Source organism: Salvia hispanica, chromosome 6 (assembly GCF_029641045.1).
Source record: "Salvia hispanica isolate PSC_SH4W2 chromosome 6, Shi_PSC_v1, whole genome shotgun sequence".
NCBI lineage: Eukaryota > Viridiplantae > Streptophyta > Magnoliopsida > Lamiales > Lamiaceae > Salvia > Salvia hispanica.
In genome coordinates, this window is record NC_142697.1 from 15,455,603 (window position 1) to 15,471,930 (window position 16,328).

General features: G+C 36.9%; 3 protein-coding genes and 2 non-coding genes across 6 annotated transcripts; 4 read left to right on the forward strand and 1 right to left on the reverse strand.

Moving 5' to 3' along the window:
• The first annotated feature begins 730 nt into the window (after positions 1-730).
• Positions 731-4,410, forward strand: LOC125208156 (serine/threonine-protein kinase VIK-like). Of its 2 annotated transcripts, none has more exons than XM_089060698.1 (12): positions 731-1,359; positions 1,556-1,821; positions 1,994-2,068; positions 2,334-2,409; positions 2,616-2,710; positions 2,898-3,021; positions 3,095-3,174; positions 3,277-3,339; positions 3,426-3,535; positions 3,623-3,708; positions 3,803-3,921; positions 4,022-4,410. In XM_089060698.1, the coding sequence occupies exons 1-12, from the start codon at positions 1,324-1,326 to the stop codon at positions 4,155-4,157; spliced, it is 1,266 nt and encodes a 421-aa protein (XP_088916824.1). In that variant the 5' UTR covers positions 731-1,323; the 3' UTR covers positions 4,158-4,410. The 2 variants fall into 2 exon arrangements, with proteins under 2 accessions (XP_088916824.1, XP_047963689.1); XM_048107732.2 differs by having other exon boundaries at positions 738-1,359; positions 1,556-1,795; positions 2,334-2,414.
• A 286-nt stretch (positions 4,411-4,696) lies between these two features.
• On the forward strand, positions 4,697-4,770 carry TRNAV-CAC (transfer RNA valine (anticodon CAC)). Its single transcript has one exon. It is a non-coding gene; the product is annotated as a tRNA-Val (tRNA).
• A 601-nt stretch (positions 4,771-5,371) lies between these two features.
• LOC125204202 (uncharacterized) lies at positions 5,372-7,769 on the forward strand. Its single transcript, XM_048102776.2, has 3 exons — positions 5,372-5,550; positions 6,719-6,773; positions 7,246-7,769. Exons 1-3 carry the CDS (start codon positions 5,431-5,433, stop codon positions 7,539-7,541), a joined length of 471 nt encoding a protein of 156 aa, XP_047958733.1. The 5' UTR covers positions 5,372-5,430; the 3' UTR covers positions 7,542-7,769.
• An 862-nt stretch (positions 7,770-8,631) lies between these two features.
• On the forward strand, positions 8,632-8,703 carry TRNAC-GCA (transfer RNA cysteine (anticodon GCA)). Its single transcript has one exon. It is a non-coding gene; the product is annotated as a tRNA-Cys (tRNA).
• Positions 8,704-9,364: 661 nt separating this feature from the next.
• On the reverse strand, positions 9,365-14,623 carry LOC125208532 (protein pleiotropic regulatory locus 1-like). Its single transcript, XM_048108167.2, has 17 exons — positions 14,350-14,623; positions 14,192-14,216; positions 13,557-13,668; positions 13,168-13,249; positions 12,889-12,951; positions 12,509-12,593; positions 12,326-12,418; positions 11,459-11,522; positions 11,293-11,378; positions 11,111-11,212; positions 10,949-11,032; positions 10,772-10,832; positions 10,619-10,685; positions 10,465-10,542; positions 10,063-10,127; positions 9,830-9,907; positions 9,365-9,748 (listed from the first exon to the last, which is right to left on the reverse strand). Exons 1-17 carry the CDS (start codon positions 14,469-14,471, stop codon positions 9,576-9,578), a joined length of 1,440 nt encoding a protein of 479 aa, XP_047964124.1. The 5' UTR covers positions 14,472-14,623; the 3' UTR covers positions 9,365-9,575.
• Between the last annotated feature and the right edge of the window lie 1,705 nt (positions 14,624-16,328).

Genomic DNA, 16,328 nt, shown 5'->3' on the forward strand with positions numbered 1-16,328 from the left:
GGGGCGCGAATATATTTTGGAATTTTATTTTACGTGTTAGGTTGGCTTCAGGCATAATTAATAGATTACGACTTTCATATAATGATTCATGTGGGCATATTTGAAACTTGGCGTGCCTGCAGATCTCCTGCTGGCTCTAATACTAGTATACTACTATGAGGATCACTTTGATAATTGAGTCTACATCTTTTATTTTCTGCTTTAAGATGCTAAAATGTCGTCGAATATGATCCCTCAAGAGTCAAGTCGGACATGGCAGCCGGCTGAAGCTAACATGAATGTTGGTGTGGTCCGCCAGTTGTGCTAGATGATATCTTAGACTAACAATTTATTTTTAACTTTGAACTTTAATATAATATCACGAACTTAAATAGTTATTGAATTTTTTCCACCGACAACAAAAGTCGACTACATTAAAATGATGAGATTGATAATCATATATATCTTGATTCTAAGAACTTTGTAATCACGTTACTATCATTTTCAAATTATATTATATAATAAGTAACACTAAAATATCGACAAATATGATGCCTCAAGTCTGTCAAAATTGACTACATTAAATAAGATCGATAGCCATATTATTTTGTAGGTTATTGATAACCATATCTTATGTGAATAATAAATGAAATATAATCGTATTTTGTCATCGGTTAAAAATTCTACAACTATCTAAGTTTTGTAATATTACGAGCTAAATTTCAAATTTGTGGAAAAAAATAAAATTTCGTCATATATAGATGTTAGTGTTGATAGAGAATTGTGGATACAAATTATATATTTCTCTCGTCTCTCCCGTTGCCTCTTCTATTTAATTTATTTTTTTCTTTATCACTTTTACATTATAGAAGAAGGTGAGCAAAAATTAGTTAGTTGAACCTTGGTTGAGAATACGAAGGTGTGTGAAGAAGTAATGCAAATGTTGTGTTGAAGAACCATCTGTGTTTGATAAATGTCCTCGAGGTTTCATGCATGGAAAATGTTACTATTCTTCATGAATTATTCATGGCAGAGATAGCAATTAGCAAAAACTCCAATTGCAGGGAAAAGAAGATGAATTTTCGTCCAATTATTTTCACAAAACAGTCAACGACGATGAATCCAAAGTTTCCTGATTTGATTTACAGTTGGAATTCATCGCAGCCAAAAGCAATCACGAACTTGTCCCTTGGATAAGCCGACCTCTGACTACGACTCTTTGGACTGTACCTGCGCGCTACAGTCAGTCATGATCAAACTCTATTAAGCAATGCTTCGTATCTTTCAAGCTGTTCCACCAACTGTTCGTGGAATTGTCTCTTTGACTCTGTTTCTCTCGCACATATGGAAAATCATAGCCTTGAATCATCTCTTACTAAGGTAATACACTTGGCAATATGTATATTGTGATATCAGAATGGATAAATTGACAGAAATCTTCAAGAAAGAGGAATTTCAAAACCATAGTTTGCATTTGTATTAGTACTATATGAATATCCTTGTAAGATATCACTTGGCAATAGTTAGGGGAAAAATAAACTGAAGGTTTTGTTTTCTTCAATCATTTTTGCCCCAGCAACTGATGCCATCTCAAAGGAACGAGTGGAGGGGTCCGTATCGCCTTCTCTTTTGTTCGAGTAAGGGTGATAAAGCCGGTGTGATGGAGGAGCTCGCGAAAGGTGTAAGTGCTAATCTGGCTGACTATGACAGGAGAACAGCTCTTCATTTGGCATCGTGCGAGGGTTGCACAGAAATAGTTGTTCTCCTTCTTGAGAAAGGAGCTGACATAAACTCCTTGGATCGCTGGGGTCGAACTGTGAGTGCAAACCTCACATTCCTGCAGTAAAGTTTCATCTCCAGTAAATTGCATTATACTAGTATAATGTTGCAATACTTTTTGTTATGTTATCAATCCCGTCTTTATGTCAAATCATTGTTTTATTTGTTTTCAAAAACTTCAACTGTAAAAAATTATAGGCATACTAAATGAATCATGCATTGGAATACCTTGCAGCCACTCTCTGATGCTCGTAGATCTGGCCATCCTGATATTTGCGAAATTCTCGAGGCCAATGGGGGAAATGATCCGGTATATTTCTTCAGTAGCTCCTTGCCAGGATTTGGTTCTAATAATAAAATGAAAATTGACCTTTACCTGATTGTACTACTGAGATTTTCCAGCAGCTCTTTGTCAACATAGTGAGCTTTGATTTTAATAGCCCTTCCCATGTCATGGGATGAAAGTCTACTTTGTCATTGTTGTTAATTAACTCTGCTAAAATTTGCACAAAAAAATAACTGTTTCACTCTGGTTAAACAGTAGAAAGGGTCTCACTTCAACTTGCTTGTTACAGAATTTGGTCGATTCTCAAAGTCCATGTTTGGAAATTGATTCAGCTGAGGTCGACTGGGATGGAAAGACTCTCATTGGTGAAGTAATTTCTCTTACCTGATCACCGATTCAACCTCCTGTAGATCCATTCAAATTTATCATATGTTTATTGTATTTTTTTATCCCCTTTCTCCTTCCAAAAGTTACCCCCTAGCAGGATTAAAGCTTTCACCACATACTTGGCTATCTAGTTTCCTTTTAAAGTGACCTGTTAAGTGTTGTGTGTGCTCTCAATTAACGCCAGGGCGCTTATGGTGAAGTTTACTTAGTCAAGTGGCGTGGTACAGAAGTTGCTGCAAAAACAATCCGCTCTTCCATTGCTTCAAATAAAACAGTGAAGTGAGTTCTTGTGATATCTGTCCAATTATTTTGGATCAATATATGTAATGTAATAGAGATGTTTCTTTAAGTATGAAGTGAACTGTGGACGGTGTTCAATGTTATAGTTCACTCATAAATATGAGATGTGGGCAACTTTTATTTGTCCTTGATTATATGTTTTAATTTTGTCTGCTCTTTGCTCCAGGGACAACTTTCTTAAGGAATTCACGTTGTGGGCAAAACTGCGTCACCCTAACATAGTGCAGTTTCTTGGTGTTTTGAAGCAACCTGAAGGTCGCCTAGTGTTCCTCACCGAGTACCTACGAAATGTAAGTCCTTCTCAGTACTCGTGATAGTTCTCGGACATGTGTTCCTTAATGCTTACGTAAGTGGAAATTTTAGGGAAGTCTATACGATATACTTAGAAGGAAAGGAAAACTCGACTCACTAACTGCAGTTGCATATGCTTTGGATATAGCAAGGTACACGTTACTGACCCACACTATATCGCAAAATTATACTAGTATATATTGGCCATGTGCACTTAGGGTTGGGTTGATTTCCGTTTCTTGTATTTTCTTCAGAGGTATGAATTATCTGCATCAACATAAGCCACACGCCATAATCCATCGAGATTTAACACCAAGGTACAACTAGATTCAGTTTTGCTTTCGCAATGGCTTTCCTTCAACTTGCAGCAGACATGATTTTCGAGTTACATCACTTCTTGCAGAAACGTTTTGCAGAATGAGGCGGGGCGCCTTAAAGTTACAGATTTTGGATTGAGCAAAATTGCACACGGAAGAGATTTTGGCTACAAAATGACTGGGGGAACTGGATCATGTACCTTCTTTTTACTTGAGCAAAGAGATTAGTAGATTCAACCAATTTGCAAAAAAATGTTATAAAATGCTTGTGATATTTTACCAGACCGCTACATGGCTCCAGAAGTATTCCGCAGGGAGGCGTATGGTAAAAGTGTCGACGTTTTCTCCTATGCTCTAATAGTCCACGAGGTAATTTGACTGCATCTCATAATATAACTAAATTTTCATTGCATTTCTGAATCTAGAACCAAAAACTTATCAACCCGATTACATTTGTCTCTAGATGTTCCAAGGAGGGCCATCAAACAGGGAAGAAGAACCTGAAAAATTGGCAGATAAACGTGCATATGAAGACGAACGCCCATATCTACCCTCCATCGTCTATCCTGAACCAATTAAAGGGTGAGCTGATTCATAAACACAGCATAAAATTATTAGAGTCCAAAGCCTGAAATGGAAACTGTAAGTGAACCCTATTAGTAAATCTTGCTCATAACCGCAGGCTTCTACAAGATTGTTGGCACAAGAATCCAGAGCAACGACCCACTTTCGAAGAAATCATCATGCAACTGGAGATCATCCAAGAGGACATGCAACAGAAGGCCATAGGTAACTGCTGTAGCTGTGGTGTCTTGTAAAAGGGAGGCCTCTGCAATGTGCATATTTCATGCTGTGTTATTTCAGAAACACCATTTCTGCTTGTGTTGAATTTGTTCTTAAGACTGGGATATCAATGCCTTCACTCTCTGTAATTATTCATATATATACACTTAAAAGTTGATAGTGTAGAGGAAAACCAGAAGTGTTTTAGAAGCTTTTTAGTGGCTAAGTGCACTTTGTGACAATTCTGTTTCCTTGTAATAAGCTGAAAACTGTGGCAGACTTCATTTAGCTTACTTGCCTTCCTTATAACTTTGATGTTACGGTTGCATGGAACCTACAATTTATTTTTTATATATTTAGTACTCCCTCCAATCTAACTAAATGTGAAGCATTTGTTTTTCGACATGAGATTTTATGTTGTGTTATTTGTGAGTTAAGTGGAGAGGTAATTAAGTAGAGATGACGCTGTTTCAAACTTAGGAAATGCGTGATTGTAAATGGGATAACTTAAAAAGTTTGCATTTTCTGGAACGGAGAAAGTATAAAATAGGCATGTAGTTGAGCATGTCATACAGTCTGGGTGGTGTAGTCGGTTATCACGCTAGTCTCACACACTAGAGGTCCCCGGTTCGAACCCGGGCTCAGACATTTTTCAGCAAATGCACAAAAAGAGTATTCATTTTCCCTAAACACAAATTCACTTTTTCCCAACTTGACTATCCAATTTTACGGACATAATATCGAACCACGTATATCGTTGTCCTTGTGTTCTTCGTTATTCAATTTTGGTTGATTGATTGTTCATCGCAACTTGATCGATTCTTCACATTTTTCATCTAAGCATCTCACGTTTATCACTAATGTCTACTACGGGGGGGACACTTCATCAGCGCAAAAGGCTTAAATATACAGTAGCTTATAATTTATTCTCTTATGAATGCTTATGAGAAAAAGAGAGAGGGCATTATACTGGCTTTGGGCTACCAAAGAATTTTCTTCGGTTGATAGAATTAATTTGTTATGCTTAAAATTAAATAAAGAATTGAATATGTATCATCGATGAGTTTATTTGACATACAATCGCATTTAAAAATTTATAAATTAAAAAGAGGAAACTTTTATTTGTGAAATACTAGTACTAAGATAGTACTCTACAACTGTAACTGTCCCCAATTTTGACATGTGAGGGTCGAATTTGTGATTAAATACATTTTAGAGGGTCAATGTGAGAATTTAGCAAGTTTGGGCAAAATTCCCAATTTTATCACGGTTGGGACGTCAACTGAGTGAGAGAAACAGGGAGCTTCAATGGAGGAAGCCAAACCCGTGCCTCAGAGCAGAAAAAGGCATCTTCAACATGAGATTCAGGATTCTCCCTACTACAAGATGCGAGGACTTCTCAAAGACCTTCGGCCCCATTTCATTGAGGTGCGGTTTTTCCTGCCAATTTCTCTTTTTATTGTTTCGTCAGTTAACAGAATTCTGTTGCGATTTTTCTTTACCTGTCCTTTAGCTTTCCTGCACCTCCTCTATTATTGCAGAACCTTTTTTGTATAACCCAATGATTAAAGGGGGAATTAGCATAATAGCTTCACTAATTAGTTCCTGCGTAGCTCGATGTACTATGATTCCTTTTTAAGTTTCAATTTTCCGCGTTTATTAATTCATTAAGCTAGGATTTGTTGCTTAGAGTAAATTCTCAGTCTTGAATTTTGTTTTGTTTTTTTATTTCCTCAGCAGTATACCTAATAACTACTCCTAATTGACTATTATATGTATTTTCTGCGAAATTTCAGAAAGGGCGTTTTAGTTGAATTGAAATTCTCAATTTTCATGCAATGTAAAAACTGTGTCTTTGAAGAGTTGGAGCTTAATCTTCTTGAATGAGTAGACAAGTGTTACTACATTAAGCAAAGGGATCACTGAAGAACACTACAAGAATGTAGGAACTCCATTTTTTTTCATTTTCCTTTTCCAGATAAATATACAATAGTGCTTGTTGTCTGCAATGCCTCGGTGATTTGGGAACAGGCTGATCAGTAAAACTAATTTTTCGGCAAGTATGTTTTTTTCTTTTGACATGGCTTCTTTTGCTGAAGTTTCTTAAGCTTTTGAAGAGATGCATGTTTGAGAGTTTTATCTTTATGCGTGAGCATTACAGCAATTCTTATTAATAAACTCGGTTATATGGTAATGTGATCTCTAATCTCTACGCATGAGTACGCCACCAAATGGTTGGTTCATTAAATTTTATTGGTTTGAAAATTTGAAAGTTCCTGTCAAGAGGGTATTTATTCCATTCAGCCATTTTCTTTGGTCAATATTCCTGCAGTAGTTCCAACTTCCAAGTGATATGGTAACTGCTTGTTATATGAGAAAAAAATCTGAAGTCAAAGTTCTGATGAGCACAACTTAATAGAAAATTTGCTGGCTATGCTTTGCAGCGTTTCAAATTAAGAAATAAGAAGTGCACATTAAGTTTGTTGTTAATTAAGCTATTTAACTCCATTGCTAGTGATATCTCTAAATGTTCTTGTAGAGTGTGAGTTAATAAAGTGCATTGTCTGATAATTTTGTGATGCTTGCAATCTTGCAGGTGCTCAAGACCCCTGACTTTCGAAATTGCAAAGCAGCTGATGATATTCGTCAAGGTATGGTTTGTCTTCCACAAATTATCTCTATGGTTCTCTTTTCAATGGGTGGACTATTTGACAACACTTATCAAGTTATCATCTTGATTGGCTTTTATTTAACCAAATTGATCCCTTCCATTTTTTTGCATCCTTGCATTGATTTATTCAACTTGCACATGAAAGAGTTTTTTTTCCTTCAGGACCACGAGCTTACTTCCTAATCATTTTAAAGTTCACTTATCTTAATACTTGTTAGAGCGTATTTCTGTAATATCACAAAAATTCATTTTTCTACCATAACTTCTGCCTCTATATACCTTATTCCAGTCTAGTGCTAACACTGGTTTTATTTTCTTCATTAAGCTTGCCCAAAACATGCTACATTGCTAAAGAGACCACATCTATCTTTGTATTCATGCAATGATGAAAAAATGCAGATTTTATGCTGTTCTACAGTAGATCTCATAATCATCTAAAATATGCCCTTCAGGGATGAAGCTTCTGATGGAACTACACCAAGAAATGACAGAAAACTCCGTTAAGCTGAAAAAATGTAGCAACGGTGACGTTGGTGATGCCAAGAAAGCAGAGGAGCATCAACAAGATGCTGGCAATCCTTTGGTGGACGATGTTACATCTGTCCCGCCTCCAGATAGTCAGGTACAAGGATCTTACATTGTTGGGGGTTCTGCTTTCGGGTGGAACTTCATAACATACAATAGCAGCAAAGCTGTCTACTACGGTCTAACAAAGGAGGCTTTTCGAGTTCTAAATCCCCTAGTCTAACTGAATGAGGAACTCCCCCCCCCCCCCCTTGTCTGGTACTAGAACAAATGGATTTGGTTGTAGATGTGGAACATGTTTAAAGTTTAGGATGATGTACCAGTTTGTCAGACGCACTATTTTGCAGGTCTGCTATACATTAATGTAGAGAGCGTGAGAGAATTGTTGGACCAAATTTGTGGTGATGTATTTTGCGTTATTATATGCATTTCTTGTGGCAGTTATGCTTCATGTGTTGATGAGTGGTAATACTTGAAAAATACTCCCCATTTTTCATAAAAGTATGAGTTTTTTTGGCTCTATTTATAAAAGCGTGAGTTTTCTATACCATTTAAGTGGAGAAGACTAAGCTACCTCTGCTTTTAAGTTAAATGGGAAATGACTCCTTTTGGTTTGTCATCAACTGATCTCTTGTTATCATCTTATCGCAATCTCTCACATTTTGTTGATCATACAAACAAGAACACAAATAACCTTTTTATCTTACAAATGAAAGAGAATGAATCAAAGCCAAATAGAGAAGGTTAAGTTTTAACAACAGCTCGACAGAAATCGTAGTTAGCCTATTTACAGGTGTGCTTTCTATGTTTAGTTTGTTTTTATTCACCGACAAAGTTATGGAGTGTTCTTTTTAATGTGATTTTTCAAGAATGTTTATGATATCCTATGTGTACTGTGTACATTTAACCAAGTTGGTTGAAGTCTTTAAGTTTATATTCAATCTAGTTGAAGTTGATTGGAGTTTTAAAAATATCATTTAACCAAGTTGGTTGAAGTCTTTAAGTTCAAATTCAATTTAGTTGAACTTGATTAGAGTTTTTAAATTTTATCGTCGAAATTAAACACAGTGCTTTTGTTAGCTGATTTTTTCGATAAATTTTGTAATATTGTAAAGAATATTGAATACTATAATTTTTTTAAAAAAAGTTATTTTCTTTATCAGGCGAAACGAGAACTTCTCTTTTCTACCGAAAAGGTATGGAAATATAGAATACTCACATTTTTATGAATAAAAATGGTATTACTATGTTTAATAACTAGTTTCGAGTGTTGCATACTACTAGTTATACATATATAAGGATCTCACAGCAAAGGGTCCATAGCTCAGTGGTAGAGCAATTGACTGCAGATCAATAGGTCACCGGTTCGAATCCGGTTGGGCCCTTCTTTGAAAATAAGTTGAAAATTTATGTTAGTAGTATTTATATTTTTGGTGTAGCCCGTTTGGATTATTCCTGTTGTAAGCAAACAAATGGAGTACAATTTTTACGTAAGCAAGATACTTGTAACAAACTGATAATTGCATAATTTGCATGAGCTGAAAATTTAACAGAACGCTTAATGCTGGACAATTTTGGCACCAAATAAGTCTTGTTCCAATAATGTATTGAAGAACAAAAAATACTCAAATAGTTGTGTTGATTGGTTAATTGATCATATTTTATTCATGTAATGACTTGGATTGGTATATAGTCTAGAATCTAGATACGGCACAATCTTTCCATTAGATCGAATAAGTATAATCAACCTAATAACTAATAAGTAACCTTGTATCAGATTTTAGAAATTCTATGGCTCGATTCTTTAGTAGTCTCTTATTTATTACCTGTGTCTACTATTTAGGCTGAATACCGCCACCTCTTTTTACTAAGAAACTCAAAGAAAGTTCATTTGAGAATTGTGTTATGTTTTCACAGCAGCCAAGCCAAGCCAAGCCGTACAATTTCTAATGAATTAGCTGAATACTACTGTATGAAAATTTTTAGATTTTAAAAACTGCAGTAAATAATTTACATAAAGACGAAAAACTAAAATAAAAATCAAAATAGTAAAAAGTAAAAATTTAGAAGTAGGAGGGCAAAAGTTATACATAAACTTAAATATACAAAAAAACTACAGATCGAAAATGAAGCTGCCGAGCAAATTGAAGAGCCCATAAAAATATTAAGCCGAATTTTACAACATAGATCAAGCCTCCAAAGAAGATGAGACATGAAAGTGAACAAGCAAGTCAGAAAATCTGTGTAGGAAACACGATCAGAAGCGTCGCATGTCTCTGGGTGGCTTGAAGTGCAGGGGATGAGTTTCTGGGGTTGCTGTCTCATCTTCTTTCCACATTTTGATTGTTTTGTCTGCCTCACAAGTGATAAGCCTCGACCCAGTCAGATCATACATAATGGAATAGATACCAGCTTCGCTCTCCAGCGACCCTGAAATAATATCCGGGTTAGGTTTGATGCTTCTCAAGCAGATTTAATAGATAAACAAATGTCTACTTTATAAATGCATACCAGGTTGAACAATTGTTTGTGCTTGTTGAAAATTGTGACCACTTGTCCAGTCCCAGAACCATAGACTTCCATTATCCCCTAAGATAAATCAAATGGAAGGAAACGGAAGTAAAAAATCGTGTCTAGTATTATCGATTAATTGTAGAAAACAGGAAAGGTGGAATGAGCTGAGCACAAAAAGGAAACCCTTTGAGAAGGGGGAAAGACATTTTTTCATGTTTGCTGTAACTCACCAGCTGTGGCCAGTACACCTTCCTCGTTGACTGCTGCGGCATTAATAATGGTTTTCTGTTGGGAGCTGCATGAAGAAAAAATGTAATTAGGTACTCAACTATGAGTTTGGAATACATTTAGATTCACGTGAATCGGGAGAGAATTTCAATTGAAGAAAATTATCATCTATACGCAACCATATATACTCCAAGCATGAAATGACTTTGGATGGTATTAGTCTGGATACATCAAATAATTCATTCTCTTAGATCACTTAAGTATATTCGATCGAATAAGCACCTTGTATCAGAATTGAGATATTATATGGCTCGGATCTTTGGTCTTCTCTTATATAGTATTAGTACTTATTTGTGACAACTATTTAGAAAGAAACCATCCTCCCTTTTAACTAAGAAACTTACAGCATGTTGTGCATGAATTCTCCTCTTGGAAGCCTAAACTTCTTGATATTCTCAGCGGATGCAGATACAAAAGCATCCCTGGAAAAGGAAATGTGAACTTAGGCCATATGGGCAAAAAGGTAGTACAAGTTAACTCCCATATATAAATGCTTACTCTGTAGGATGTGGAGCCATAGCTCGTACAGATTTCTTATGGTGTGTCAGGGTTGACATTGTTTTACCTGAGACAACAAGGACCTTGACTTTAGAAAAGAGAGATGAAATAATTACAGTATCAAATTGCACAAGTACTTTAAAAAACAAATACCAGTTCTAAGATCCCACAACTTTATTGTTGAATCATGGGAACCTGTAATGACTTGTGGATCCTGCAAGAACAAGTCATGCCATGAGTTATAACTGAAAGAGTAATTGTTAGCTTACGCCTTACAGCAGATACTTTTGATAGTAATGCTACTTTCCAAGGTACAAAATAAGCACTTGCCGTAGGTCTCGTGAATACTGAACAAACAGTATTATCATGCCCAGGAAGTGTACGAATTTGTGCTTTGCTACGGATATCCCATACCTAAAACCATCACTGAAACTAGATTACTACATAGTCAGCGAAAAGAAGTACCATGCGAGTGTAAAATGTAATACATACCCGACACACAGAATCTCGACCTCCCGTAAGCAAAATGTCAATAGTAGGATGAAGCGCCAAGCAATAAACACCACTAAGGTGACCGTGATAAGAACGGATAACCTAAAAATAAAAAGTGAGCAGCATTACAATTATCCAATAGATGTACTCAGCTGAAGAAGCTGTAAGATTGCATGACCTACCTTATTTTGCTCTAGGTCCCAACATTTTACTAATTTATCATCACCGGCAGAAAACATATATGTATGCTTGTTGCTAACAGCCAAACCTGTGAGAAAATTTTGTTCTTATATTCATATCACCAACTGATTAAAAAATTGAACAACACAAAAAGAAAAACTAAACTACCTCGTACTTGGTCAATGTGACCAGTAAGTGTTAGTTTCAATCGGCCACTTGCTAGGTCCCATATCTTGCCACAACAGAAGAAAGAAAATTTAATGAACGGAAAGAATACAGCAGAAAGGAATTGAGGACATGACTTGCACACATATCAATAAAAAAGAAAAGAAAAAGAAATGCTTGAATATGGGAACAAAATGTGTTGAATTTTCTGGATGATGACATATTAGCTCATGACAAATATAACCAACTACAAATAGGAAGACGGGCAAGAGGCATTCGCAAATCATATGGACCTGAAGTATTAGCATGTACGAGGTCTCTTTCCTTCGAAGTAAGATAGTATCTATGTATCTGTGTGACTAAACTGAATACACAGGTATTGTTGTTTATGTTACTCCTGCTCTTTTATGTGACTGGTTTTATGGGAACATAAACAGAACATGAATGTCAAATCTTCAATCACTAACAAATACTTAGCCCATTCAATTCAGATTCAACAGCAAAATGCCCAGCAAATAGAAATAGACAGTTGATTTTCCAACAAGAACAATTATATAATGGCATTAATTGTCCATGGATGCGTGGCCAGATTCATTCAAAATATTCCCAACTCTCAAGTACCAAATGATATGAAAACGAACTTCAATATCTCTCTTACTATTTGTGTTAGGCTCTGTATTATGTAAGCAATATCTTATCCAATCACAACTTCAAGAGCGGAAAAAAAGGGAACTGTTCGCACCAAGTCTTTAGAGTGTAACCAGGTCCTTAAATATTCACATCACTTAACTTATCATCTCCATTCAGTAAAAATTTCTCAGGGCGCGGAGGTGAACAGTTTTAAAGAAAAACAAGATATGTAAATCTAACCTTGATTGTCCGATCAGCAGATCCTGTGCAAAACCAAGTGTTACTTGGGTCAATGGCAACAGACCGCACCCATCCCAAATGGCCACTGATTACCTAGAGAGATCAAAGCTTGTTTAAGACATGTTGAAAGATCAAAAGGAATCGCTACCAGTGTATCAGTGAGACATGGAAATAGAATCTCACTCTGTAATTCTTCCAGGGTGCATGCCAAACAGGACGAGGCCATCTGCTTGGAATCCTTTCCATGATGGCAGAAGTTGACATGTTCCTGTTCATCCAACAGAACAAAATATTAATCGCAGGGATGATGGTGCCTTCTGCCTTCCCAAATGCGACAAAGGTGAAGCTTAACGCTTCTTCATTTAAAACTAATGATAGATTATAGTATTCATTATTCAGCTCAAGCAAAGTCCTTGTAGCTAGCTAGTGATCCTTCCGAAGTGTACAATTTGAATGTTGAGACATTATCCCGTGACCATTAAGCATGTGTGTTCAATACTTCATATATAATAAATCTGTATATTTAACATTATAGAAAAAAGTAAAAGATACAAATAGAAGACCTTTCAGATGAGATATGGGAAGAAACTATAGCTGAGCTCCTTCCTTGACCACCAACATCCGCTCTGCACCAAACATCCACAATTTCAATAGCTGTATGTTACAGAAAGATGCAGTGTGCAGTGAGTGTACATTTTTAATATGGTGCTTTGAGAAATACACCATAATTATTTTTTTTAAATCCTAAATTTCTGCACTAGTAACTAGTAAGTGATGAAGGTATATAGGGGTGTAGACAAAAGTAATATTCAGTAGGAAAAGAAGTCCTAAAAGTTACATACGAGCCCCTGGGTTGCCCTGTTGAACTAGACACCAGATCCTTCGGTGGCCCTCCCATCTGGGTATTATTTGATTGTTCAGGACCTGCAGATATGTTTACAGATCAATACCAGGTATAGACCAAAACAAAGACGGGACATGGGAAATAATAATGGAAGCGTTAATGTGAAAAAGCCCGTGTAACTGCTGCAGGTCTTAACAGATAAAATCTGACATGTAGCTAACCCTTCGGCTTATCTATATCGAGTAGAAAGATAGTGATGGTAATTGTGTTTCAGTGAAATTCCCAATTCAATAATTTTGTGTGATCGCTTTAGATAGATGAAAATAAAAGATGCCAATCAACAAACTAACGGCTATAAGGGTTGAAAATTGGCAGTGGTTGCAATACCTGGAAGTGCAAGGGCATTGGAGGGAGTAGGTGCTTGCTGTGCTTGACTCTTTGCAGCATTAGCAGCATGTTCAGATGACGAGGTCTTCACTTGTACATACTCGGAATTCAGCTACAGCACAAAACACCATAAAAATGAGAATCGAAACTCTCTAAAGTAACCAGTATAGTTGTATTTATGCAACGGCGAGAGGGAGATAGCTGTAGACGTTTCAGAAAATAATGTTCAGCTGTCTCTACAGGGGCCTAACTCGTATAGCCACATCACAGTTGAGCCACTAAACGGAACTCATCCAATTACTAAACGGAACTCATCCAATTCTTGACATCTACACCAATACAAACAAGTTCCCAGTAAAAGGCACTTCTTTCCCTTTCAAATTAAAATATTTGGTAGGGTTTTGCCTCCAAAGCAATATTTAGCATCAAGAAAGGGCTTGATCACCCGAATAGAAGCGAAATCCAAGTAATTCGTAATGGGGGAGAGTGGTTTGTGGGGTCGTAAAGCCAGGTACACTTCGCCTATACTCTTAATAGAAAATGTACAACACCCAACTTTTCGAAAGACACATTTGATACACATCTAAGCATGGGTTATTCAGCACTGGAAAAAACATGAGTTATTCAGCACTCACCTTATGACTTATTCGAATCCTGGCGCTGCAGACGGAGAAAAGAAAAACTAGTTATTTATTCAAATTAGGGATACATTGCCCCATTATCTAATGAAACTCCAAAAATACTATTCAAACGGCAATAATCGATGAAGTTTAAATTTGAGGTTCCCACAAACCTTTGGGCATCGGGTGGCGGAATTTGAGCGTGGGTAGGAGAGAATAGATCGAGCGAACGCTTTAGGGATTTGAAGCTTAGCTTCTTCAGCGACTGCGGCTCTATGGGCAGCTCGGTTTCCATCACTTCTCCCGCCGGGAGTCAGAACTGACTGTAAAGTCTGATCAACGGCAGCTACTCGACGACTAATCGGTAAACCAAGGCGGCGGCGCCACGACGGAGCACGACGGTGGATGGGTGTAAGGGCTTCGGGGTTTAATTTATGGAGTATTTATTTCTTGTATTACTATTATTGAAAAATTAAAACATTTATAAGTTGATGGAGTAATACACAATATTAATAAAAAAATTCATTTCCAATAATTTTTAGCAATATGGCAACTAAATTAATTGTAAAATATACTACTAGAAAAACTATTTTAACTAAATCAAGATATATTAATTAAATAGTGAACTCTATTAAATATAGATCCAAACAAATTAAAAATAAAAGTATATAAATCTTTTAAATTAAAGTCCATTATTATAAAGACACAATGAAATAAAAAATGTAAAATAATTTAATAAAATAAAATTATATTTGCACAAGGATCTTATTATTTTTCTTAAAATGACCTAATGAAACAAAACGTATTTAGTACAAGACCTTGTTTGTCTAAAAATTTAAAATTGGACAATATTGAATTTTTTTATATTAAACATAAGATTTATTATATAAATCTCTGTATAAATAGACTTAATTTTTTTTTCCGTTCATCCTATAAGAAATACTCCGTTCATATATATTTATAAAAATTAACTTATTTTATCATTTACGTATCAAATTTTGTACCATTTATAAATGGCCTATTTATATGCAACCGAGGAAGCATTTTATATTAGTTTGATTTAAATTTAGAGATCTAAGAAAGTTTGGAATTTGATGGATCATAATTACCATGACTTTCAGGACTTCGGAGGCTTCAGAAGACTGAAAAGAACTTTGAGGGCTTAGAGCATCTTCAATGGCGGCTAGCGGGCCGGCTAGCCGACCATTGTAACCGGCAAGGACGAAATCGGCGAGCTCACGCCGATTCCCGACCGCTAGCCGGTCGCCTCGCCGCCATTGTGGCGACCTGGTCGGCTAGCCCTTTTTAAAAAAATAAAATAAAATAAAATTCAAAACTCTATATATACGCGATTTTAACGTCATTTTCATTCGCACCACTTGTTTTTACGAGTTTCTCTCTTTCTTAATTTCTGTACAAGATCAATATCGCGAAATGAGTAGTGGTGGTGGTAATGATGGTGGAAGTGGTGGGGATGGTGAGGAGTTCAAACGACGATTGAACGAAGAGTTCGACACCTATATGTCCCGCGAGGTAAATCGGCTGATACAAAGGGCCTTGCAGCAGCAGCAGCCGGCGGTACCTCGACCCATTGTCCACCGCCGAGCTGTGGTTGATCGGGATCACGTCGCTGCACATCAACGGCTATATGAAGACTACTTCGCTCCGGAGCCGCGGTTTGGGGCCAACCTTTTTAGGCGGCGTTTTAGGATGAGTAGGGAGCTGTTTATGCGCATCGTTGACGCTTTAGAGCGTCGATACATGTGTTTCCGATTCAGGTACGACGCGGCGGGCAGACCCGACCACACAGCTATACAAAAGTGCACTGCGGCAATTAGACAGTTGGCCTATGGAGGCGCGGTAGACATGTAGGACGAGTACCTCCACATCGGCAAGACGGCTGCCCTAGATTTTTTGAAGTATTTCTGTCAGGGCGTAATTGAAATATTACGTGAGCAGTATCTTCGAAGCCCTACCCCCGAAGACTGCCAGGATTTGATGCAGATGCACTGGGAGAAGCATGGGTTCCCGAGGATGTTGGGCAGCATAGATTGTATGCATTGGGAGTGGAAAAACTGTCCCGCCGCCTGGAAAGGGTTCTACACGACCGGCTACATGAGAAAGAATCCCACGATGATCCTCGAGGTCGTAG

Excerpts from the sequence above, each read along its gene's own strand:
- LOC125208156 (XM_089060698.1), top strand. The coding sequence starts at position 1,324 with ATGGAAAATCATAGCCTTGAATCATCTCTTACTAAG. Across the intron at positions 3,022-3,094 it reads TCACCGAGTACCTACGAAAT|GGAAGTCTATACGATATACT; the intron begins GTAAGTCCTTCT and ends TGGAAATTTTAG. Across the intron at positions 3,922-4,021 it reads TATCCTGAACCAATTAAAGG|GCTTCTACAAGATTGTTGGC; the intron begins GTGAGCTGATTC and ends TCATAACCGCAG.
- LOC125204202 (XM_048102776.2), top strand. The coding sequence starts at position 5,431 with ATGGAGGAAGCCAAACCCGTGCCTCAGAGCAGAAAAAGGCATCTTCAA. Across the intron at positions 5,551-6,718 it reads TTCGGCCCCATTTCATTGAG|GTGCTCAAGACCCCTGACTT; the intron begins GTGCGGTTTTTC and ends GCAATCTTGCAG. Across the intron at positions 6,774-7,245 it reads AGCTGATGATATTCGTCAAG|GGATGAAGCTTCTGATGGAA; the intron begins GTATGGTTTGTC and ends TATGCCCTTCAG.
- LOC125208532 (XM_048108167.2), bottom strand. The coding sequence starts at position 14,471 with ATGGAAACCGAGCTGCCCATAGAGCCGCAGTCGCTGAAGAAGCTAAGC. Across the intron at positions 13,250-13,556 it reads CAATGCCCTTGCACTTCCAG|GTCCTGAACAATCAAATAAT; the intron begins GTATTGCAACCA and ends ACATATCTGCAG. Across the intron at positions 12,419-12,508 it reads CACCCTGGAAGAATTACAGA|GTAATCAGTGGCCATTTGGG; the intron begins GTGAGATTCTAT and ends TGATCTCTCTAG.